This window comes from Cavia porcellus, unplaced genomic scaffold, assembly GCF_034190915.1.
Source record: "Cavia porcellus strain 051 isolate PalLab524CR breed Dunkin Hartley unplaced genomic scaffold, mCavPor4.1 scaffold_22, whole genome shotgun sequence".
Lineage (NCBI taxonomy): Eukaryota > Metazoa > Chordata > Mammalia > Rodentia > Caviidae > Cavia > Cavia porcellus.
In genome coordinates this window covers 24,406,217-24,431,726 of record NW_026947505.1, presented here as the reverse complement: position 1 = coordinate 24,431,726, position 25,510 = coordinate 24,406,217, and the positions used below count along the sequence as shown (strand labels likewise).

Below are 25,510 nucleotides of genomic sequence, written 5' to 3'. Positions count from 1 at the left end.
CCAACGAGAACTTCAGAGGCCCTGATCAGTCATTAACTTAAGTTCAATTCTATGTTAAAGATTTCAAGATGGTCATTCAAAGAATTTCATCTAAGTTCATATCAGAAACTACTTTTGAGTACATAATAAGATATACTAATTTTTAATTAATCAAAATAATCACCTCACCCTTAATATCAATTCCTGGGCTCTGAAGTCAATAAACAGTTTTAACTTACCTTCACCATTAACTTTGTAAACAGTAGTCTACTAATACTTGAAGATTATACCTAAAGTATTTATAATAGTGCCTGATATATACTAAGCATTCAAGTTTTGTTATCTATAAGATATTTTATTTTGTAACAAGCTTGAGACAATTTTAGAAAATAGCAATTAGAAATACTGGTGAACAATGCTTGTGTTCAATTTAGCAAACATTTCCCATTTTATATATATTGTATTGGAAGTAACTATTTTCTAGCTTTGTGGATACTGGACTAAACAAGGCAATCCTTGCTATGCATGGCTGTGTCTGTTGACAAAATTACTTGTATTCATCCATTTTCCATAATTATAAAGCCATAATTCAGGCTGAGTATTTTATTTTTATTTTTATCTTTAAAAAAAGATTGAGATAAAGAGGACATAACAACACAGGTCAGAGCAAAACAATTTAAGCAACATAGTGTTTCACTACAAGACAACCTGACATAACAGTAGCTACTATAATGTCTCTTTCCTTGAAATATTTGAGTATATCTTCATATACTATAATATCAAACATAACATGACAGTGTAAACCATTCAAGAGAATGAAAGTATTACAGGGTATTCAGAACCAACTAAGAGAAAATGAACAATGGTTAGTATATTATCTCCTTGTCCATAAAAATTTTGTTTATACTGTCACGTATAATAAAATCCAATAAGATACAACATGATAAAACCGATGGAGACAGAAGAACAAAAGCTTGGTGGGATTTCAAAATAAGATGATATTAAATCATAGGATGAGTATTTTATAAGGAAAAGAAATGTTTTTTATCTCATAATTTTGGAGGAAATGCCAAACAGTATGACCCAGGACTGGTTAGGACCTGGATGACTGAATCACATCCTGGTAGGCAGCACTATGGCTACATCACAATGAGAGGGAGAGGCCACGAAATGAGATTTAAAACCAGAACACAGGGAAGGGCAAGCAAGGACCTCCCATTAGACCTACTTCTGAAAGGTTTCACCATTTCTCAACTTTAACACGTTGCTGGCCACACTTCTACTTACAAACCCCTAAGAAACAAATGCAACCAAACCATAGCAGCATCTAAGGAAAAAATACACAATCTGTTGGGTATGAGCCTCACTCAAGGCAGCTGTAAACATCACAGAAGGAAAAATTCTATCATGCTCTTTGCTTTTGGTGAGATTCAACTAAAAGTATGCTTCACTTGATTGTGTGTGTATATATATATATATATATATATATATATATATATCCAAACTATGTTAAATAAATTGGTTTCTAGACCCTTTATTATCCTTCTTATTTTCTGTGATTTTACAGTCTCTCAGCAAATAATTATTACATACATACTGATGATAAGCAATGTGTGAGGGACTGAGGTTCCAAGGATGAGTAAGTCTTGAGGAATCAAAACTCTATTGGGGTCATGCAAATATAAATGAATACTCATAATTTCTGAGAAATGCTATAATCAAAGTGCCACATTTGCCTATGAAATTAACAAATGTGTGGCAGAACACAACTTCTGAATTAGGTCTTAAAGAATTAGTACAATCTTGCAAAGCAGAATGTGGACTGGTTCTGATAGAAACAACACAAGTGACAATGAGAAAAATTCTGCTAGAAGAAAAATGGGATTTCTAAATAAATATGTAGCTAGGTCTACAGGGACCAAAATAACACAAATATTATTATAAGTTTCTGGTGGTCCTATTTTTCTTTCCTTACTCCATATTTTACCCCCAAAGTGAACAGTCATGGAAAATTCTATAACCCACCCATAACATGTGTAGATAATAATAATAGTTGGCCCTGCTACTTCTCAATGTGGGTACAGAAAGAAGAATAAAAAGGAGAAAAAGAAGGAGGAAGGTCTGGAAAGATGGAGGAACAATAAGCAGCAGAGTTCTCTCAAAGAGTTCTCTTTTTAAGAGAAACAGACCAGATGCTGGAATATAGCATTCTGGAGAAGACCAGAAGAAAAGTAGTAGGCTCCCTCAACCCAGGAAGAAACTAAAGTGAGAACTGAAATGCACTGAGAGAATAAAAAAAAAAGAAAACAAAAAGAAAAACTTAAACAGAAGAAGGGAGTGGCTGGCAGCACTTTCACCAGAGCCAGAACCTCCATGCCAAAAGCACTGTTGGAGCCCGGAGATGCATGGGCACAGTGAAGCTGGCGGTTAGCAAGCCCAAAGGCCTTGGCAGGGAGACCCAGTGGTGGAAGGGAGCAGCAAACCAGAGAACTGCACTGGCTGGAGGTGAATGTGTGGAACTCATTTGGGAGCAGGAGACAGACTGGGAGATAGACTCATGTGGGAGTGGGAGATAGACTGGGTGCCATTTTGGAGTTGGTTAGGATAAGCCTGAAGACAGAACTGCAGACAGCTTTGTTCAGCACTCCTAGCTCAGAGCAGACTGGTGGAAATTGCTTAGACTGAGTCCCACCCCTCTGCACAGTCCAATAGCCACTGCTGAGGTTTCCCTAAAGCTATCCCTAACCAACCCCACCTGCCTGATGCACACTAATGTGGTGAAGACTTCTTGTGGTTAACCAGCTCAGAAGGGAGGGACCAGCCTGCCCTGCCCCTGCTTACACTGCAGTAGCCACCAGCACACTGGGGAAAGCAGCAAACAGCAGAAATACCTACCCAACACACTTCAGAGTAATTATAACCAATACAGGAAGTGCCAGGGACGCTGCTATCCACTTGTCCAGAAGAAAACCAGGAACATAACAAGAGGAAGAAGCAAAAGGCAGTCTCTGGTCTCCAATCCAAGCAGTACTAGTCCAGGAGATGTAAACACAGAAGAGATTGGGAGTTGCACATCTACAGTTTTTGAAGCAACAGCAACTGAAATAAAGAAACAACTCCATGAAGCTATAAAAGAACTTAGAACAGAAATACTATTACAGGTAAAAGAAGATATGAGAAACATAATAAAAGAATTGCTAACCACCTCTAAAGAAGACACAGATGAAAGAATAGAGGAGCATAGAAAATGGAGGGAAACCTTTAATGAAGAATATTTTAAAAATTTAGAACACATGAAACAAAACAAAAATTTAGAACACATGAAACAAAAACAAAGAGACTATCAGGAAATTAAAAACTCCATTGAAAGCTGGCAAAACTGCTTGAAAGAAACTAAAGATAGACTATCAAACCTTGAAGACAGTTTTGCAGTTTGTGATTGTGAAAAGAGATCTCTTAAAAATAACAAGGAACCAGGAAGTGACAATCCAAAAGCTAGAAGATGACAGAGGATCTATAACTTAAGAATAAAAACATGAGTGAAGAAGCAGAGGTAAACACAAATGAAATACAAAGGCTATTTACAGAAATAATTAAAGAGAACTTTCCAAGTATACGAAAAGGAAATGATATTCAAGAATATGAGGCATACAGAACTCCAGCCAGCTATAACCAAAAGGAGTCTACACCCAGACATACAATAATCAAGATCCCAGAAATTCAACAAAAGAACAGAATATTAAAAGCTGTCAGAGAAAAGAAAGAAATCACCTATAAAAGAAAACCCATCAGAATCACAGCAGACCTCTCAACACAAACCATCTCATCAAGAAGAGCTTGGAATGAAGTATTCCAAGTCCTGAAATAAAATAACCTCCAACCGAGGTTGCTGTATCCTGCAAAACTATCTCTCAAAATTAATGGAGAAACAAGATACTTCCAGGACAAAGAGGAACTGGAGGCGTTCATGACCACCACACCAAGCCTACAAAAAATACTGAAAGACATTCTAGAGAGAGAGAGAAAAGACCATGGGTTCAGGGCCAGAGGCAGAGGAGGCTCACTGAACAGGGAAGACAGTGGAATGGAGGGGAAAAGTAAACAACCAATGGTAGAAAAATAACATGGCAGAGATGAGGAAGAGAAGGTTGGCCATAATCGCTAACATGGATAACCTCAATACACTAATGAAAAGAAACACAGAGTGGATCAGAAGATAGGGTCCATCAATATGCTGTTTATAAGAAATACAATTAACCCAAAAGAGGGTTTATAGACTGAAAGTCAAAGATGAGAAAACAATGCCCTGTGTGACAGGGAACTAGATAAAAGTGGGGGTAGCTTGCCCATCAGCTGCAGATTGGCTAGAAATCCATAACACTTTTATACAATGGAAAACCACTCAACTATAAACAAAGAAAACCTTGAAGCTCTTCTTGAGGCTCCTCTTGAGGTAAATGGATACAACTTGAGATCATGCTCAGGGGTAAAAAGGTCCAGAATCACTTAGATGGGTAGCAGGCTGCCTCCCTAATATAAAAACTAAAGGAGTTAATGGTATGCAAAATGTGCAATGCACCCTGTGAAAGTGAAAGGGGTGGAATTGTCTAAAAAGGAAAGGCAGTGGACATTGTTAGTCTATTATCATGATTTGAAACCCATATTGTTTTCATCATTCTGTTTAGTTCGGTTTTACCTGTTCGTTTGTCTTCTTGTATTGGATTTGATGGCATGGACAGCAATTCCAAAGATAGCAGGATATATTATGGTACCCATTTTTAATTTCCTATTAACTTGATTTGAAGTCCTGTGTTGCTTTCACTGTCTTGTTTTGACTGATTTTATTCTATTCTGTTTTGTTTGATAGTATTAAGTCTGAGAGTATGTGCAACTACTTTGAAGACAATAAGATTCACTGTGATACCCATTCTGCTGTGACTATGACCTTCTTTTGAAGGTCCTGTAATGTCTCCAATGTTTCATTTGTATTGGTTTTGTTTTGTACTGTTTTGTTCAATTTTATTATACCTGATGATATGGCTAATTCTTTTGAAGATAACAAGAGGCATTATGGTAACCATTGTTGATCACCTTGTATTTTGTTTCTACATCATGTACTATGTCCATCCTTTTGTTTTGACTGACTATTTTGTTTTGTCACATTTGGTTTTATTCTCTTCAAAATAAAAAAAAAACGTAATAAGAACTGTAGGAGTAAAAGAAGGAAGAGGAAGTAGAGGGGAAAGAGGGAGAGAAGAATGAAGGAGGGGAGGGGAGGAAAAATCAGAAGGAAGGGGAGGTAGAAGAAGAAAAAGGAGAAAGAAAAGGAGCAGAGAAAGAAGAGGAAAAGGAAAAGCAAATTAGAAAGACATGAAGAGGAACAAGAAGTAGAAAGTGATGAAGAGAAAGAGGGAGGAAGAGGAGAGAAAGAAAGAACGAAGGAGGAAGAGGAGAGGAAATCAGCTGTGAAATAATCTGTACCCTGGGTAATAGAGTTCACACTTCAGTTCACTGTTTAGTCTGATCCCAGTGGCCGCCATCACCTGGGCACCCAGCAGGAACGCCAAAGCAATAGCAATGATGGTCTAGCTGTTGTGACCACAATCTTCCCAACAGATTTCACAAGTCAGGAAAGTCCTGACATCAGACACAGAGTCCTCAGGGTAGGTGATGCTTTGTGAGCCTTTTCTCTCCATCCAGAGTTCAAATGGCACCAATTCTCAGAACTAAAAAGCATTTTATTTCAAAAGAATATAGAAAAGGTTTTTAGTGCCACAAATACTTGCTTATTTCAGTACAAAAGGAATAGCATGTGCAAATATGTGTATACATTGATGTGTAGCCATATATATACATATATACTAACAATGTGTACAGCAAAGAACAGAAAATACAAGATCTGAAAAAGAACAAAACAGTATTTTCTTAGTGTCAATGATATATCATATTTATGTGTGTATATCAATGTATATGATGTGCAGTGTACTCGCATAATGCTTTCGGCCTTAAAGAAATTCTGTATTTACAGCTATATCTATATATTTTCTTTACCTAAGAATTATATCTCATAGATTACTGCATTGTCATATCATAAGACTTATTTGACTTCCAGAATGATTATATGCTTAGAATTAAATTATGATGAATTGTAAGTTACAGTTCTTAATATAATTAAAATGAATGTATTGAGTCATACACGATGTTCAGAAGTACTTGATCCACTTCAACCAAGACACTGGAATAGAGGCACAAATAAATCACTTTTCCTTGGAGATTACAAAAAGCAGAACAGAGAAACATTAACACAATGACACAGTATTTTTGAGTAACTACAAAGAACAAAATCCATATGGTCCCTGTCTCATGTTGTCTCCTCATCCTTAGCCATCCACACTGTGGCACATTTGTTCAACCTGGAACGCTTCCACTGGAGCCAGTCAGAGGACGCCCCGGGACTTGTGGCTGCACTGTCCAAACTGGGCAGCACTCCAAATGAGAGTTACCTCAATCCTGTCCGAACCCTCCACATGGTGAGCTCCTGCATGTTAACTAGTTACCCTTCTGAAAACTCTTTCCTCTTCCCATTCTTTCATCACAAACAATAGACTGCAAAAACTTTCAACAACAAGCTGGAGAGTTTTTTTTCAAATGTTAACAGCAATTTCACCTTAAAAGCCGTTTTTTTAACCCTTGTACTGAGAGGTTATGAACAAGGAGAAAAATATGTGCCACTTAATTAAGAAAATGTATCTGTGTTACTTAAGAAATGCAATAACCTGTGAAAGCCCTAATATTTTTAAATTTTAAGAGCAGCTTATGATCAGGTTTTTTTTTTACTGATGTTAGACTCATAAATACTAAGGTGCCATCTAAATCCAGAGTTTATAAAATGGATGTCCTCATTTTCAATTTGCAAATTGTTTTCTGGATCTCTTCTTCTATGCCTTACTTTTTTTTGGCACAAGTGAATAATGGATTTGCCAAATCTCATAATGGACAAAAAGCTAATTTCAGGAGAAGACCTACATGGCTAGTGACGCCATTAATGCTAATTTTCTATATACGCAGAGCAACAGACCTTGCAAGGAAGATATATCCCCAGAAATCCCTCTTCAGAGATGAGAATATTCCTCTCTGTCAATTCACAGCTTTCTTTTTGTAGTTGATCTAAGTCTTTTTTTTTTTTTTTTGCTTGTACTATTGTTTTGGAGTATGTGTACAGCATACCGACCAAGTTTTTAAAAACCTATAGTAGTGGAGGAGGAGCTGCGCGGACCCGGAGCCGCCTGCAGAGGCCCCGTCCTTTGTCTGGAGGAGGAGGGGTCCCGGGTTCCTGGGGCACCTCGGCCCGTGCCCAGCCGCGCCTGGCCGTCGGTGTGCGGAGGAGGAGCTGTGCGGATCCGGAGAGCCTGCAGAGGCCCCGTCCTTTGTCTGGAGGAGGAGGGGTCCCGGGTTCCTGGGGCACCTCGGCCCCTACCCAGCCGCGCCTGGCCGTCGGTGTGCGGAGGAGGAGCTGCGCGGACCCGGAGCCGCCTGCAGAGGCCCCTTCCTTTGTCTGGAGGAGGAGGGGTCCCGGGTTCCTGAGGCACCTCGGCCTGAGCCCAGCCGCGCATAGCCATCTGCGTGCAGAGGAGGAGCGGGGTAGATCCGGAGTGCCCGCAGGAGGCCCTTCCTTTGTCTGGAGGTTTGTGGATATCTCTGCCAGCAGGGAGGGATCACAGGCTCCTGAGGCACTGCGGTCTGTGGTGAGTACCCTAACCCGGCTGCGATCCAAGAGCTGTGGATCTACCAAGGGGCAGGTGGGTGCACAGTGTCCCTGAGGCCCAGCTTGTCTGGAACCGCGGAGTTCTGATCAAGCAGAGAAGGGCCATTGGTTCTGCAGGCCCAATGGCCTGGGGTAGAGGGGTGCCAGAGTCTCAGTAGCTGCAAACATAGAAGGGGATTTTCAACAGATCCTGAGGAGGCTTTCAAATAACACTTGAAACACAGAAATATAGGAAAATGACAAAACGAAAGACCAAATTACAACCTCAAACCTCCAGCCCAACTCAGGAAACCCTAGGAGAAGTGTATTTAGAAGAAAATATATCCCATCCTCCTCATATATTAGACACAATAGCTACTGAAGTTGACAAGCAACTCCAGGAAGCTTTAAAGAAATTCAAACTCGAAATAATTTCTCAGATAAAAGAAGAAATGATAAAAGAAATGAAAGAGATTCTAAATATATCTAAAGAAAACACAGATAAAAAATTGGAGGAATTAAACAAAAAGATAGAATCCCTAGACGAGCAATATAAGAAACAAACAGAATACATAATGCAGATGCACAGAGATATACAGGAAATAAAAAACTCCACTGAAAGTTGTAAAAACCGCCTTAATGAAAGTGAAGACAGAATTTCAGACCTTGAAGACAGGATTGCAGCAAGTGAACAGGAAAGGAAAGATCTTTTAAAAATAACAAGGAATCAGGAAATAACAATTCAACAACTGCAAGATGATGCAAAGAAGAATAACATAAGAATGATAGGGATTAATGAAAAAGAAGGAGACAACATAAAGGATATCAAGAGGATATTTAGAGAAGCAATAGCTGAAAACTTCCCAAGCATGAGATCAGAAACTGACATCAGGATCAGTGAAGCATATAGAACTCCAAATAGTCATAACCAAAATAAAACTACACCCAGACATATAATAATCACCATCCCAGAAATCCAACACAAGAATAGATTATTAAAAGCTGTCAGAGAGAAAAGACAGATCACTTATAAAGGAAAACCTATCAGAATCACAGCAGACTTCTCAGCACAAACAATAAAGTCAAGAAGAGCATGGAGTGAAGTATTCCAGATCCTAAAGCAAAATGATTTCCAACCTAGACTGATATATCCTGCAACACTATCATTTAAAATAGATGGTGAAATACGAAACTTCCATGACAAAGAACAGCTGAAGAACTTCATGAACACCAAACCAACCCTGCAAAAAATATTGAAAGACAGTTTAGATACACAAAGGAAAAAACCACTAAGCAAAGCAAATAATTAAACAGAACAGAAAGATAAAGATGCAACAGCAGAGAGATAAGAATCCTACAATTAAACAACATTTAACAGTAATAACCATTAATGTAAATGGTCTCAATGCACCAATCAAAAGAAACAGACTAGCAGAATGGATCAAGAAACAAAATCCAACCATATGCTGTTTACAGGAAACCCATCTAACCCAGAAGGATACTCACAGACTGAAAGTCAAAGGATGGAAAACAATTCTTCATGCAGCAGGAATCCAAAAAAAGGCAGGAGTAGCCATTCTGTTTGCAGACAACGTGAACTTTAAACCAACAATGACCATAAAGGACAAAGAAGGTCACTACATACTCGTAAGGGGAAAACTCCAAGAGGAAGAGATAACTATCTTAAATATATACGCACCAAACTCCAGAGCGCCCAGTTATATAAAACAATTATTAACAGAAATGAAAACTCAAATTATCAGTAACACAATTGTAACGGGAGACCTTAATACGCCATTGACACCAAGGGACAGATCGACCAGACAGAAAATGAGTAAAGAAATAACAGAACTGAATCATACCTGTGAACAAATGGGTTTGATAGACATATACAGAATGTTCCACCCAACAACATCAGAATACACATTCTTCTCAGCAGTACATGGATCATTTTCTAAAATAGACCATATATTAGCTCATAAAACATATTTAAACAAGTGCAAAAGAGCTGAAATCATCCCTTGCATGTTATCGGATCACAGCGCTCTGAAATTAGAAATTAATGATAAAAGATACCGCAAAAATCCCACAAACACATGGAAACTGAATAACACACTCTTGAGTAATCAGTGGGTCACAGAAGAAATTAAAGAAGAAATCAAACAATACCTAAAAGAAAATGAAAATGCAGATACAACTTACCGGAATCTGTGGGATACAATGAAAGCCGTTCTGAGAGGAAAATTTATTGCACTGAGTTCCCACATCAGGAAAACAGAACGAATACAAATAAATAACTTGATGCTACACCTCAAACAGCTAGAAAAGGAAGAGCAAGTCAAGCCCAAAGCCAAAAGAAGAGAGGAAATTATAAAAATCAGAGCAGAAATCAATGCAATAGAGACTAAGAAAACAATCCAAAGGATCAACAAATCAAAGAGTTGGTTCTTTGAAAGAATAAATAAAATCGATAAGCCCCTAGCCAACCTTATTAAAAAAAGGGAAGAAAAAGCTCAAATTCATGCAATAAGAAATGAAAAAGGAGAAGTCACTACAGACCCAATAGAAATACAGAAGATCATCAACACCTATTTTGAAAACCTCTACTCTCAAAAGTTTGATAACACAGAAGAAATAGACAGTTTCTTAGAAGCATATGAAGTGCCAAAGCTAGATCAAGAGGATGTAAAACTGTTGAATAACCCAATCTCGGTTACTGAAATTGAAAATGTAATTAAGTCCTTACCCACCAAGAAGAGCCCAGGCCCAGATGGATTCACTGCAGAATTCTACAAGAAATACAAAGAAGACCTAATGCCGACACTCCTCAAACTATTCAATGAAATTGAAAGGGAAGCAATCCTGCCTAAGTCATTCCTGGAAGCAAATATCACTCTAGTACCAAAACCTGAGAAAGACCCAACTAAAAAAGAGAACTATAGACCGATCTCCCTAATGAACACAGATGCAAAAATCCTCAATAAAATATTGGCAAATAGGATCCAGCAAATCATCAAGAAGATTATACACCATGACCAAGTGGGATTCATCCCAGGAATGCAAGGATGGTTCAACATACGCAAATCAATAAATGTAATTCACCATATCAATAAAGCCAAAAATAAGAATCACATGATCATTTCTATAGATGCAGAAAAAGCCTTCGATAAGGTCCAACATTTATTCATGATAAAAACTCTACAGAAAATTGGAATAGATGGTCTTTACCTCAATATAATAAAGGCCATTTATGACAAACCAACAGCCAGCATCATACTAAATGGCCAAAAATTGAAAGCCTTTACTTTAAAATCAGGCACAAGACAAGGATGTCCTTTATCACCACTCCTATTTAATATAGTACTGGAAGTACTAGCCAGAGCAATTAGGCAAGAAAGAGAAATAAAAGGGGTAAAGATAGGAAAAGAAGAAGTTAAGTTGTCATTGTTTGCAGATGACATGATACTCTACATAGAAGACCCCCTAAGCTCCATTGAAAGACTCTTAGATACAATAAATAAATTCAGTAATGTGGCTGGATACAAAATCAATACTCAGAAATCAATAGCATTCCTATACACAAACAACAAAACCACAGAGAGGGAAATAAGGGAAACTGGTCTATTCACATTAGCAAGCAAAAAAATGAAATATTTAGGAATTACTCTTACAAAAGAAGTGAAAGACTTATACAGTGAAAACTATATTACACTGAAAAAGGAAATTGAAGATGATCTCAGAAAATGGAAAGACATCCCTTGCTCATGGATAGGAAGAACAAACATTGTGAAGATGGCCATTCTCCCAAAACTCTTATACAGATTCAATGCAATCCCAATAGAAATACCATCAACATACCTTATAGATCTAGAGAAATCACTCCTAAATTTCATCTGGAACCAGAAGAGACCTAGAATCGCAAAAGCAATTCTAAGCAGCAAAGACAAAGCAGGAGGCATCACAATCCCTGACTTGAAATTATACTACAAAGCAACAGTAGTAAAATCAACATGGTATTGGAATCAAAACAGAGCTGAAGATCAATGGAATAGATTAGAAGATACAACCACAACTACAAACACACTCAACCACCTTATCTTCGATAAAGGAGCCAAGCAGGTTCACTGGAAGAACGACAGTCTCTTTAATAAATGGTGCTGGAAAAACTGGCTCTCCATTTGCCGAAAACTAAAGCTAGACCCATGTCTATCACCATGTACTAAATTAAAATCTAAATGGGTCAAAGATCTGAATATTAAAACAGAAACGCTAAATCTATTGGAAGACAAATTGGGTAGAAACCTTGGAGGCATAGGAGTAGGTAGAGAATTCATGAATAGGACTCAAACTGCACGGGAAATACTTCCCAGAATCAATAACTGGGACCTCTTCTTATTAAAAAGTTTTTGCATGTCAAAAGAAATCTCCAGCATAGTGAAAAGAAAACCCACAAACTGGGAAAAGATTTTAGTGAACTCTCTCTCAGACAAGGGCCTCTTGTCTAAAACATATAAAGAATTAAAAAAACTCAGACCTTCAAAATTCAAAGATCCAATCCAAAAATGGGCATCTGAGATGAATACGCAATTCTCAGATGAAGAAATGCAAATGGCAAATAAATACATGAAAAAATGCTCATCATCATTGGCCATTAGAGAAATGCAAATTAAAACCACACTGAGATACCATCTCACTCCTGAAAGAATGGCCAGGATCAAGAAAACCAACAACAACAAATGCTGGAGAGGCTGTGGGGAAAAAGGAACTCTCCTGCACTGTTGGTGGGAGTGTAGACTGGTACAGCCTTTGTGGAGATCTGTCTGGAGGTTTCTCAAAAAGTTGGGATTGGAAATCCCATTTATTCCAGCTATTCCACTTCTAGGCATATTCCCAGAAGAACTGAAAGCATCATACCACAGGGATATATGTGCACCTATGTTTATAGCAGCACAATTTGTAATCGCCAGATCTTGGAAACAACCCAAGTGTCCATCAACTGAGGAATGGATAAAAAAGTTGTGGTATTTCTATACAATGGAGTATTATTCAGCTATAAAGAAGGATTGCATTGAGATATTTATCAATAAATGGGCGCAGCTTGAGACCATACTCATAAGTGAAATAAATCAATCTCGCATGTATGAATACCGAATAGTTTCCCTAATGTAAGTAATGATTCAAATATATAAAAATATGTGATAATCATGATTCCCCATTATGTGGCCTTGAAGCCTTATAAAATTTTCACTTATTAATTAGAAAGGCTTTACTCTGGGCTTTTTGATATGGAAATATTTGAAGCTATAGTATATGAAGTTTTATCCAAATATTTTAAGGAAAAAGACAGACACTATGGTAACTACTATTCTTTAAAAAAAATTATTTAGCTATTTCTTATGTTTATTTTAATTAAGGGAAAAACTTAAAAAATTAGGATATATAGTAGTAACTCTTTTTGATCTCCTATTAACTTGTTTTGAAGTCCTGTAATACTCCCAAGATCTTGTTTTGACTGATTAGACTCTGTTCCATTCTGTGCGACAGTAGCAAGTTTGAAGGTATAGGCAACTAATTTGAAGGCAATAAGATTCACAAAGATGCCCATTCTGGTTTGACTATTGTCTCCTTTGGAAGTCCTGCAATGTTCACAATGCCTAAGTTTTATTGGTCTTGTTCTCCACTGTTTTGTCCAACTTTATAATATCTAATGAGATAGACAATTCCTTTTAAGGAAACAAGAGACAATGTTGATAACCATTGTTGATGACCTTGTACTCTGTTCTACATCATGTGCTATGTCTATCCTTGGTTTGGACTTACAGCTTTGTTTTGCCATATTTGACTTTATTATCTCCCCCCCAAGAGAGTAATGAGAACTGAGGAGTAATAAAATCCAAAATGTGTAAATTTTGTTATAAAAAAGAGAGGGAGGGAAAAAAAAAAGAGCTCTAACGGATATAACAACAAGTGTGTTTAGGGATGTTAAATAGCTGACTATATTAATGTTTTTGGATCATTGAACACAGCTGTTTGCAGTCTCTCCGTTTGAATGTCTACTTTGTATTCTTTGATACTGTGATTTGAGCAACTATTTCCAAGATGATATTATGTAATCTATTAACAGGTGATTTCTTACTGTTATGTTTATTTTTTTTTTATTTTTTTTTTATTTTTTTTTTATTTTTTTTTATTTTTTATTTTTTTATTTTTTTTTATTTTTTTTATTTTTTGTAGTTCTGTATTATGTGTAACCTTACACTGCTTTGTCTTGTTTTGTGTTTTTCTCTTTTTCCTCTTAAATAAAAAAAAAAAAAAAAAAAAATAAAATAAAAACCTATAGTGCCCAAATAAAGCCTTAAGACAATATGCTTCAACAACAGACATCTGTCCATTATTATCTGGGCTATCATTGTAAAAGGGTCAGTTTCTCAAAGAGCTTTCCTTGATAGAAGAAAATCCAAAGTCTTTTGGGGGAGATTCATCCCTGTCAAATTCCTAATTATCCCAGGATGATTTTCAATATGAGGCCATTGATCAAGTAGAGCTACCTTTTCTTAACTGACAGCAATTAGAAGGGCAATTTTCACAGTTATAAATCAAAGCTACAAATGCCCCAAGCATGTGGGAATGCCCTGTTGTCACTTACTTGAGTCAAAGCGTTTTTCTGGGCACCTATTGGAGTTAATGCTGTTCCCTGTGAACGCATTGGAAATTCATAGATACACAGGCCCAAGAATCAATTTCAACATTATGAAGAGACTATATAATAAGCAGTATTTATCATAAATAACTTTTAAAGCAATTGAACAATATAATTAAGCTACTCCCAGCAGAATTATTTCAAAATTTTAGAAGCAGTATACTATGTAAGTACTAATTAAGTTCAGAAAACCATCTAATTTGGGGTATTTGGAGAGAGATGAGTATCAATAACGAAGTGTACATTACAGAGCATTTCAAAAGAGATGCATTGGGATTGCTTCAGAGAGGATTCATTGCAACTCAAACTAGTCTATAAATGCTTTGCTTGGGAAAAAAGTGAAGATTTGCTTTAACAGTCAAAGAAGAATGTTTTGAAATTAGCACATCATATGTTGTAAATGGATCTCTAAAATGCCTGAGTGTACTTGCAAAAAATCTTTTAAATGGTTTGAGACATACTCCTTTCAATTTTATTTCCATTTTTTTCTCTACAAAGAAAAATAAACAGTGGAGAAGTCCTTGTCCAAATTACCTCCAGATTTCAAAGCAGCCCAAATTAATGAAGTTTTACTGACAAAAGATATAGTGCACGTTGATTGAGCTCATGGTCAGCTCATTGATAGTAGCACAAAGTGTGGATGCTAATGACTAGGCATGAATATGGGAAATTCACCATAAAAACAAAATTTTTTATGATTCATATTTGAAAAGGCTATTTAAGTGACCTTTGCATGCAGGGATCAGAATTCTGGCCTTTTGGAACTATTCACAAGGCAAGAATAGCTGTACCTTTATTGATCACCAGGATTTACCAAGCCATATTTCAGGCCCCCTGAGTAGTATGAAAGAAATGCAAGTCATGGTCCTTCCAATTAAAAAGCAAGAACAAGGAATAACTACCAGAGGAACAGAGTACGTAGCTGCTTTGTTAAGAATGCCCCTAAAGGACCTCTCAAAAATGTGTTTATTAATGTTAAAATGCAATTAATCATAGTAGTCTATATTTTCATTTTTAAAATTAAAAACTTAAAAACAGATTCACTTTGCAGCACTTTATCTTAAAATGTTCTCTTTCTATTTTGTGCTAATTTCAATTCAGCATAGTAACTTTGACATGAAAATTAATTTATACAAGTAGAAAATATAATTATTGTCATGGTATTTTATAAAATTTGAGCAAAGCAAATGTCTATCATAAAACAGGGGAAAAAGAAGAGTAGGGAAAGTCGTTTCTTGAGTTATACATGGACCCTTTTGAATACAGCTTCGGAATACAGCTCTTATCTTTCACCTTCTAAGCATTGACACTAAAAAATGCAAAACTGTACTAAGATAGAAATGCTATGACATTCGTTTCTCTCAGGACACAATCACTGGATTGCTGACAACAATAGCAGGCAGCACTGGCTTGGTGATCTCTCTGGCTTTGATCCTGATCATCACTTCCTCGACAGAGTTCATCAGACAGTCCTCCTATGAGTTGTTCTGGTATACACACCATATTTTCATCATCTTCTTTATCAGCCTGGCTATCCATGGGTTAGGGTAAGTCCATACTATGCTCAGTATGTTAAGATTTTTATCTCTATGAACTTCAAAACAATCTAGGAAAGTCCTTTTGATGTAGGAATATGGCATGCAGTGACTAAAGGACACATATATGAAAACACACATTCACTGTGACAAACTACTTTTTGTACCACAGAAAATAAGCTATATGGGGTGGGTAATATACTTATTTTTCCTAGCTGACTCTGTTAGTGACTCCTGACATGTTTATCAGATTCAGGAATTTTAATGAATGCTAGATGACAGTATATCTAAGTTTGATTCAGTACCTGTTTCTTCAATCCAATTTATGTGGGATCAGTCAGGAGATATAATTTTGACACGAATGTTTCACTTCTACTTAACCAAAACCATCAATTTGGCAGCCTGGCATGTAGGAGGGTACAATGTAGGGACCATGTGTGAGATGGCCATTCCAACCTGATCCACTCACTGGAGTGGAAAAAAATCCCTTTGAGTTCTCTCGGTTTCAATTTCCCCATCAATCACTGGGATTCTTCTTTATTCAAACATCTCATAAGATGTTATACTTGGACCCTTTTCAGGACAATATACTCAAAAAAGGCTGTTCTATCATTCAACACCTACCTGATAACTGAATCCACTCATTTTGAAGCTACACTAACATCTAAAGTATTTGAGTGTGCTTGCCCTCAACTAAATTGTTTCCAAATTCTTTAAATATTAATTAGCAGCCCTGAATTAATTAGTCAGTTGCTACTTAGAAATGACCTTGTCTCTTCTAATCATTTAATAAATTGACACTTTTTCTTGTCTGTGTCACAACTTTCAAAGCACTTTCATAGGCATGATCAATTTAGAAGGTATAGTTATCTCAATTCATAAAGAGGACCTAAATGGATGCTCAGAAGTAAACAGGACACTTAAATTCCAGATAAATGAATGGCAGTAGACCTAGGACACCACCAACCTTTAGATAAGTAAATCTCCATTCTTAACAAAACTTTACAGAAAGAAGCGAGACCTCATTAGTTCTAAGTTAAACCTTTGTCTGTCCCCTGCGAGAATGTTCCCAGCGACATTCAAACACTTGTATGGCTTGCAAACAGCCCTTACTCTGTTTCTTATTCCAGTAGAATGTTTTTTCTGCCCCCCATGCTGAGGGTGGAGGCCATGGACTGGAGGTGGACTCCATTTCTCTGCAGACCCAGAAGAGCAGGTACACAAACATAAAGATGACCTGGCCCAAGAAGAGACACATGCCTTAATGAATGGAAGTTCTACAAGGAACCCTGATGGGATTTCCATTTCTACAAGTCAATTACCTGCTCCAAACTTGCTCTCTTCCTCAGCCTCCCATTTCTAGAAGGAGTCATATCTTTTGCTGCCACTCACTGCCTGTGCCTCACTAATAGCTCCCCCACCATCCCTCAGCTTATTTAATATACACACATTGTCGAAGAGTTACCTGAAGGGGCATACTTTACCCTAAAAGGCTGCCATTCCTCCTGCTGATCCTTATAATACACTCTGCCAGACTCCACCTGTATGTTGTTATATGGTTAAAGGCCTTTTTTGTATTCTTTCCACTTAAAAGTATTCTGCAATTGACTCTTCAGAATGTAGAAATCTCACATTTCTTTTTAGTTTGGGGCAAGGAAAAAGGTGTATTCCAACCTTCCACCCAGAGATCAGCCATCTTGTCTTCTGCCACTGATTTTTCTTGCAGTACAACTGGGACTGTTATCCCTGATACCACATTTCTGTGACTCTTGATAGTCTACAGTGTCTAGGAGTCCCCAGAAATTATATCTGCATCCCCTAAATGCATGTACCCTCCATTTGCACCCTGGTGCATTCATTGCAGAAGAATAAGAGAGTTTTAGTGGACTGTGTTTCACTGGAGATATTTTCACATATCCAAATAACATTTTATGAGATGAAACTTTTTAGTTATTTAACTTACTTGAAAGGCTTATTTTGGGATAAGGGTCTCATTTAATCTTCCCAGCTTGAAGTATTCTACAGCTACTGTTTACAGCAAAAGTAATTTGCAAATTCGATACAAAATGCCAAGTAAAAGCAGGATTATTAGAATGTGTTAAAGCCTACTAATCTACCTATTATAGGATAGTGTAGATAAAAGCATTAAAAAATGTTCTAAAAATGTGAAAGATAACGGATGCATGGATTGAATGATCTGGAGCCTATTTTAGATGATATGAGAAATGTTGCCTAATGCCTGAGAAGGAAGGCATTGAAATTTGCAGAGTCTTTCCTCTGGTTCCATTCATTAGTCACCCTTTTATCCCTAGGCATCATTTGTGTATTAGGGAATTTTTGCTCACTGAACTTAAAGGGGCACCATCAAGTTTAGAAGTCTTCTGTGAAACGCCCAGAACAAAGACCACCATGTCAATTCTAAATGACACAAGGCTGTGTCCAAGAGCATTATTGCTTCTCTTCCCATGTCCTTTGATACAAAAGGGGCCTGCTTCCCTGCAGACTACCCAGGACATAGGCTGTAAAGTTCTTAGTCTATGAACCACTTGTTTCTCAAAATAAATCAATGTACCTTATTCATAAATACTTAGGAATTGAGTAACTCCCAGTCACATGACCTCCACATCTGGTGCTTTACAGCCAGAGCACTAGTAGGTAATGTTGGAAGTTCATGCCAAAGTGATTTGTCAAAGGTCAGCCAAAGATACATTTGTGACAAATATAACGGGATTACAGGACTCTTCATGCAGTGCTCCATTCATAATGCCTGGTTTCTCTTTGCTTTTAAATTTATCTACACGATCTCAGAGAAATATTTCATACTGACCTATTTTGACCCTGTCAAACATTAAGCCTGCTAGTGGTCAGTGGGAGAAGAAAATACCATTACTCGGGGCACTTCTTTTGACTTCTTCACTTGAAAACTTCTAAGTTATCAGAAACAAACTAAGAAGGGTAGAAGTTAAATCAATTTTCAAAAGAACCAAATAGTACAAAGTTAGCCAATTAGCCCAAATCAGCAATCAGGATGAGATGAAACCTAATTAAATTCAACGGTCTACAAAAGCATGTGTTCAAACAATTTCCTTCATTATGAATTCTCTAATATAGACACTTTCAATTTAACACAGGGTGCCGCAGAGGCCCACTTCTTTTCTGGGATCTTCAAAGTTATCCCAAGTTTTTTAAATGCCTATTTTTAAAGATGCTAGAAGAAATGAGTGACAGCTTAAATTTCAAGAAATGGAAGTGCTGTTCCAGAGCCCACTGTAGAATGCATAACTGTGGTATAATAAGACTACACAGAATCAGTTTGATACTGTGTGTGTTTTTTCCATAAGTCAGATTATTCGAGGCCAAACTCCAGAGAGTCTCCTGCTACACAATGTCACCTTCTGCAGAGACCACTATGCTGAATGGCAGGCAGCTGGCCCATGCCCTGTGCCTCAATTTTCTGGCAAGGAACCTTCGGTAAGAATGAAACCAAGAGCTTTTAAAAATAACTGTCCTCACAGTTAAAACAGCTACAGCTTTTATATGCTTGAAAAAAAGAACACACCGTTTCACCACTATACAAAGCCAACTCTTTATTAAGTGTGCTAATGCACAAATCAAGTTATGGATAATTTTAAAAGAGGTTTACTGCCAAAAGCACTCTGCTTAGCTTTGAAATGCATTCCTCACTTACATTTAAATGTGGATGTCTGATGTTGTGGGGATTCATACCAGCACAGAAATGGCTCTGCTCTTCAGACATCTTCAGCTGCCTGCACCACTGAAAAATGCCTTCCCCACTCTGTGGATTAACAGCATTAATTCTCAAAATTCAGATTAATTTCCACCAAATGAGAATCATGCCCTCCTTATAAGCTTACCTCCTTCCTTTTTACAACTTTAAGATAAAAAACATTGAATTTATTTCTTGTACTAATTAAGCTGTTATAACTAAAATGATGATAATGTGAACCAAAAATAGACTTAATTAATTGGAGTAGATGATGGTGTCCACAGATCACAAATGTAAGATTCCCTGAGTATGTTACAGTCATTAAACTTGGTAGTATGAGTAAATAGAATAATAATCTTATTAAGCCTCCTCTAGTATCCGTAGGATAATGTAAGCCTTTGGGACAGCTGGGTGATGAAGGAAAGAAAATAAATGAAGCTAGCAGATTAAAAATAGGAGAAAGCAAGTGCCTAAAGTATGTATGATAAAGAAAATGGGGTAACAGAATATAATAGCCCATAAAAGGTGGGAATTTCGGAAATTAAATCATCAATATAGGAAGAATATAAATAATCGTTTTTGAAAAAAACTCACATATATTAATTTAAGCACCAGATTTTAAGGATGAAATGACTGGAAGGAATGCTTAAAACTGAGAGAACCAAAATAAATGTGCCCATTAGACTGTGGTTCTTTTAAAGGCCAGTATAGATTGTCTCTGTCTTAAACTCAACTCTCAGTAGCCACTATCCAGCCTGCATATTAATGAAGAACATGAATGCCTCTCTAAAATTTTCAGCTACAGCTTCTCCATAAAAAAATCAATACTCTCCCACACTTCATGAATACAGACCAGGACCGGCTCCCAGCAGCACACGCAGACATTAATTATCATTAAGAGGGGGGAACTTACCCATCTCTCTGTTAACTCGCCTCTGCTACACCTCCTTGCACACCCAAACTCGGAGTGTCACTCTTTCCCATTATTTTTAATGGATCCTGATTCAGAGCGTGTGTGGGCTGTGCAATTATCGCTTGGCTGAACTGTACAATATTCTCTCTGATGCCTTATAGACACTGAATTCAAAAGACATCCCAAGGACAAGGAAGTGTTCCTGTGCTTCACTGCACCACATCTACGTGGTCGTCTTTGCAAGAATCCATTGTTTCCTCTTTGCCTCTTGTTACTCAATACATTTTCTGGATGTGTTTACTGAGAAAATGTTTAACAGTTTGCTTTCAGGGGCACACTACTTCCAGTGTTGAGGTAGAGAATGTTTTGTACATTCCTGGTATAATCTTAACTGATCAAAGACTTTCTCCTCCCCCATAGATCTAATTTCTCCTTTTCCCTCTAAACTCTCTAGCACACACAAGACTCCAGATACCAGGGTAACTTGTGTAACCCTTTCTCAAAAGCTGCCCAGTCCTCCTTAGCCAAGGATGTACCATATTTCATTTAACTGTAGTATCAACAAATAATAGTGATGAGGTTGATTTTTTTTTAAATATTAGCAAGTGATGTTATGGTCAGCGATGAAGCTTTAACAGGTAGAATCAATTCAGTGAACTTCCCCAAGCAGCTGTTAAATGCTTGCATTTAACTAAACAGAATTCAGAAACATGGGTCCTGCCCCAGGAGATCTTATTGACTAGAAAAAAAAAGAGGCTATTCATAAACACACACATAAAATAAAATCAGAGCAGCATGTTCTTATTTTCTGGTAGGAATGAAAAACCAAGAGTGAAAGTGGAGGAAACAAGTTTCATTACTGTTGCTTTTAAATCAACATAGTTTTATTTCTATCATAAAATACTCACTGTACCGTGACTGGCTCAGTATTTCTGAAGCAGAAAAAATAAAGCCAAGAATATACACAGTATTTTTGCATTAAAGAAAGTTACTCTAAATAATTCTGTCACTTTTTTAATAAATGGGAAAATTAAGGTTCAAGGAATTTCAATTTCTTACTTGTGATAAGAAAGGGGATTCTCAGCAAAGCCACATCGAGGACCAAAGATCCTGGCTGTGTGGCCATGGACTTCCCTCTCCACACCCTATAGCCTTTGCTCTGAATCTCTGAGCTTCCCATAAGACATGTATTTTGTAAGCTCTCCACTGCTGTCTATAAGTACATATCCCCAACAAACTGTATTTATTGCTGTGAGTAAAGCCAAAGCATTTGAGGGTTTGAGGTAGCTTAATAATTTTCTCCAGTCACTTCTCATTTTACAAGACAGAAAACTTGAAAATAATAAGACCCAAGATGTGCCTTACCATGCAGATTAGGAGTTGGTAAGCCCAGATTCAGTGTCCCAGAGTCTACCCTAGATTCATGACCCTCCCGCTGGGCGGGGCGGGCAGTGAGGGCTCCCCATTTCAGTAGCATTTGTCTATCCTGGTCATCATGTCTAGGACAGTTTTAATAATCATTCCTTGTAAAATATATCCCTCATCCCTCAACTTCCAGGTCTATTACAGTGCAAGTAAATTGGGCTATTTCCTCCTGGAGCAATTTATATACCAGAATAAAGATAGCACTAAGGGATAATAGCTTACATTCTCCTCCTTGACTAACCATAGAAAGAAAAATAATCCATTCTATTTTATCAGCATGGAAAAATCAAAGACTATGAATGATTTGACACCACCAAAATGAAGTTTGTGATATTCAAAATGCTCTAAAGGGGATGTGAACTATTATTTGTAAAAATACACAGACTGTGTATTTTTGTAAACTTCTCTCTCTCTTTCTCTCCCCCTCCCCCATCTGCCCATATAAACGGAACTGCATTCTTCATATTATTTCTGTAAATATCCAAACCAGTTCTTACAGTCTGGTTCACTCACGCATATGTGAGCTAAGGTTCAATTCCCTGGTCCAACCCATCCTGCTGGGGCTGCCTGCTTTCACCTTGCTCTGCTCGTCTTCACTGCCTTGCCCTAGCTTAGGTGCACAAAAGGTTTTATTCTTTCTGCCATTTTGAACACATCACTGAACTCCATTGAGGCAAAAAAAGAATAAGTGGGTCAGACTGTTTTGTATTGTCTGCATTAATCTAGCCTTATCAGGCAAACAGCAGACTCCCAGGAATAAAAAGCAGAAGGGGTTAATGCAGTTGAGAAGATGGCAAACAGAGCCAGAAATAAACAGAAAGCAATCAAGAAAGAAAGCTTAAAAGAAATAAAAATAATACCAAAGGACATATTATCTGCCAGCCTAAGAGATGGTACAGGTTAACCAGTAAGGAAATCTTGAGTGCTAAGTCCAGTGGTGAACATTTAGCAAAAAAGGCTGAGTTCAAAGGACTGAGATGCCATTCCTGCTCCCAAGATCCTATTGGAGGAGTGAGGATTTAGAATACAAGAAGGGAATTTAGGGACATTTTCAAAGGTTTGAGGTCCAACTCTGGCTCTCTGCGATCTAGTTTTGTCTCTCCAGGTAACCTGAACTCTTCCCAGATGGTCAGGTTTTTTTCTTCTTGAAAGATTAGACTAGATTTCCAAGAACCTTTAACATCCTAAAATACAGTGAGTTAGTTCATGAGTTCCTAGTGTACTGTAAAACAGCTTTTGGACCAATTTTAATGCTGACCTCAAAGAAATATGTTTCCATTTTCATTATTTGGTAAATGTTTGGAGGAGGCAGCCCAGGGTCCTAAACAGAAAAAAGCTGGGAGTCAGACACAGCTGAGTCACATTTTGGTTGAACCCTTTGTTACCTTGATGACCCTGAATGAGCTATTTGAACTATTGAGCTTGAGTTTCCTCCCTGTGGAACAAAGAGTATACCAAATGTTTCTTAAGATTGTTTAGTATCAGACCTAGTATCAGTCTTCAAAAATTTTAGGCACCCATTCCTTCTCCTTTACTGGAATAAGATACTTTGTGTTGTACACAATACTTGGTACGAGAATGGCCTGTTCGTAAACTGATAGTCTGTAATGCAGATTATACTCATGAAAGGTTAGTGTTGTATCCGATTTACTGAGAAAAAAATTTTTAGTGTCCTACTTCTGCAGACAAATGCTGATGCTTTTGTTCTGATTCTGTAACTATGATTTAAGGTACTAAAGAATTAGCTTTATATTTTATTCCAAATAATATTGGTTTTGTGTGTACATGTATGTGTGTTCATTTAAACAACCCCTAGCTGTAATCTGTTGTTAGCCAAAAATATTACTACTTAAATTTTTAAATTTAATTTTTATCTTCCACATCAGCTGAGTAGTGCTGCTTTGTAAGCTTCTGACTTTGGCAGAGTTTGGGACCGTTTATGACCCTATCATATGTAACATAAACATCAATCTGCTTTCTTATTTCTTTGCAAATTCAATTATTTCTAATTACATAAAGGCATCATCGATCAAGTAAACATAAAAACCAATATAGGAGAGTTTAATCTCTTAAATAAGCTTGTAGACTTCAAGGAATAATTGAGTGTTATAGTATTTAATAGAAGGAGACATCTTTGTTGTTGATAACTGGGCCCAAGTTAAAGAAAAATGGTTAAACCCCATCATGTTATATATTGATTTGGTTCAAATTGAAAATATTTGGATTCTATTTTAATTTCTTTTTTTCTGTCTCTTTTTCTGCTGCTCTTTGCAGACTTGGAAATGGCTTTTGGGCCCTGTGTTCATGTATGCATGTGAAAGAATAATTAGGTTCTGGCGATTTCAACAAGAAGTTGTCATTACCAAGGTATGCGTGTGGCTTTATGTCTGAATAAAAGCCTGAGTGTAGATGAAAATTTTTTATTAGCCCAAGTTTTTAATTTGCCATTTTTATTGCAGAACTGTCTGTAATTTAGAGGTTCATCTTCTGTTCTAATAATTGCTTGTATCCTGAGCATCTTTTAGTGTGACTAATTTTACTGAAGACAGGGATTCAGAGCTCCAGACTGGTACACGGAATTCTGATAAAGGTTTACAGTACAGCACTAGAATTATCTGTATTTCTCTTTATTCTGGTTTTGCACTAGAGGAAAAAGCAGAAAAAGTCAGAATGCTTTACACTGGTCACATTACCTTCTTTCACCAAACAAAGACACAGATTTTGCAAACATACAAATTGTACATAAACATTTTCAAGTATGCACACTTTCACCTGGGATTATTGAGCAGAGGTCAAGAAATCAGTCACAAGATTCAGAACAAGGAGGGTTCAAGGAGTTTAAAGACAGAAAGAAAAAGCATATATAACACTCTACACAAGTAAGTGGAGGCATGGTGATAGTATTTCCCAGTCTTGATACCCATTCTCACAGCTCTTAAATTTTCTAACCTTGTGCTGAAAGAAAATAGGAAAAAACAGACCAAGAAAAATTATCCAGAAGACTGAAAAATTACCAAATACTTCATCCCTGCTAGTTTTTTAAATTTCTCAGAAATAATTCTCTGCTAACCAAAACTATACTGTTTTGCTAGTACAATTTTAACAGAATACTCCATCCCCTTTGCTGTCTTCAGGAAAGGAGATTTATAGAAATTCATATTTCTGCTTTAAATGGTTTTCACATTCTTGTGTTTTAAGTTAAGCACCAAAGGATGTCAAGTTGTATCAAAACTCAGACAGTGAAACTCAAGCAAACCTTCTAAGGTTGTTACTAAGGAGACGATTTAGAATATCAGAACAAATAACAGAGGAGAGAAGGAAACTAATGATGAAAGGCTGTGAAATGCTCTTCTGAATGGAAGAGTACTGCCTTGATTATCTATGCTAGATTTTGTTCTCCTGCTTCTTGCCCCAAAAGAAGACACAAAGGACCTGAAAAGATTTTTCAGAAAACAAGATAAAAATCTTCCAGCAAGAAAATTAGAGT

The 25,510-nt window shown here is 37.1% G+C and overlaps 1 protein-coding gene across 1 annotated transcript in view; it reads left to right on the top strand.

The window, feature by feature from the left end:
• The window catches only part of Nox3 (NADPH oxidase 3), a 63,580-nt gene that overhangs the window by 9,013 nt on the left and 29,057 nt on the right, over positions 1–25,510 (top strand). The window contains exons 5-8 of the mRNA XM_063233358.1: positions 6,364–6,509; positions 15,789–15,970; positions 19,300–19,429; positions 24,298–24,390. Of these exons, the coding sequence (XP_063089428.1) occupies positions 6,364–6,509; positions 15,789–15,970; positions 19,300–19,429; positions 24,298–24,390 (551 nt within the window). The remainder of the gene's footprint in view (positions 1–6,363; positions 6,510–15,788; positions 15,971–19,299; positions 19,430–24,297; positions 24,391–25,510) is intronic.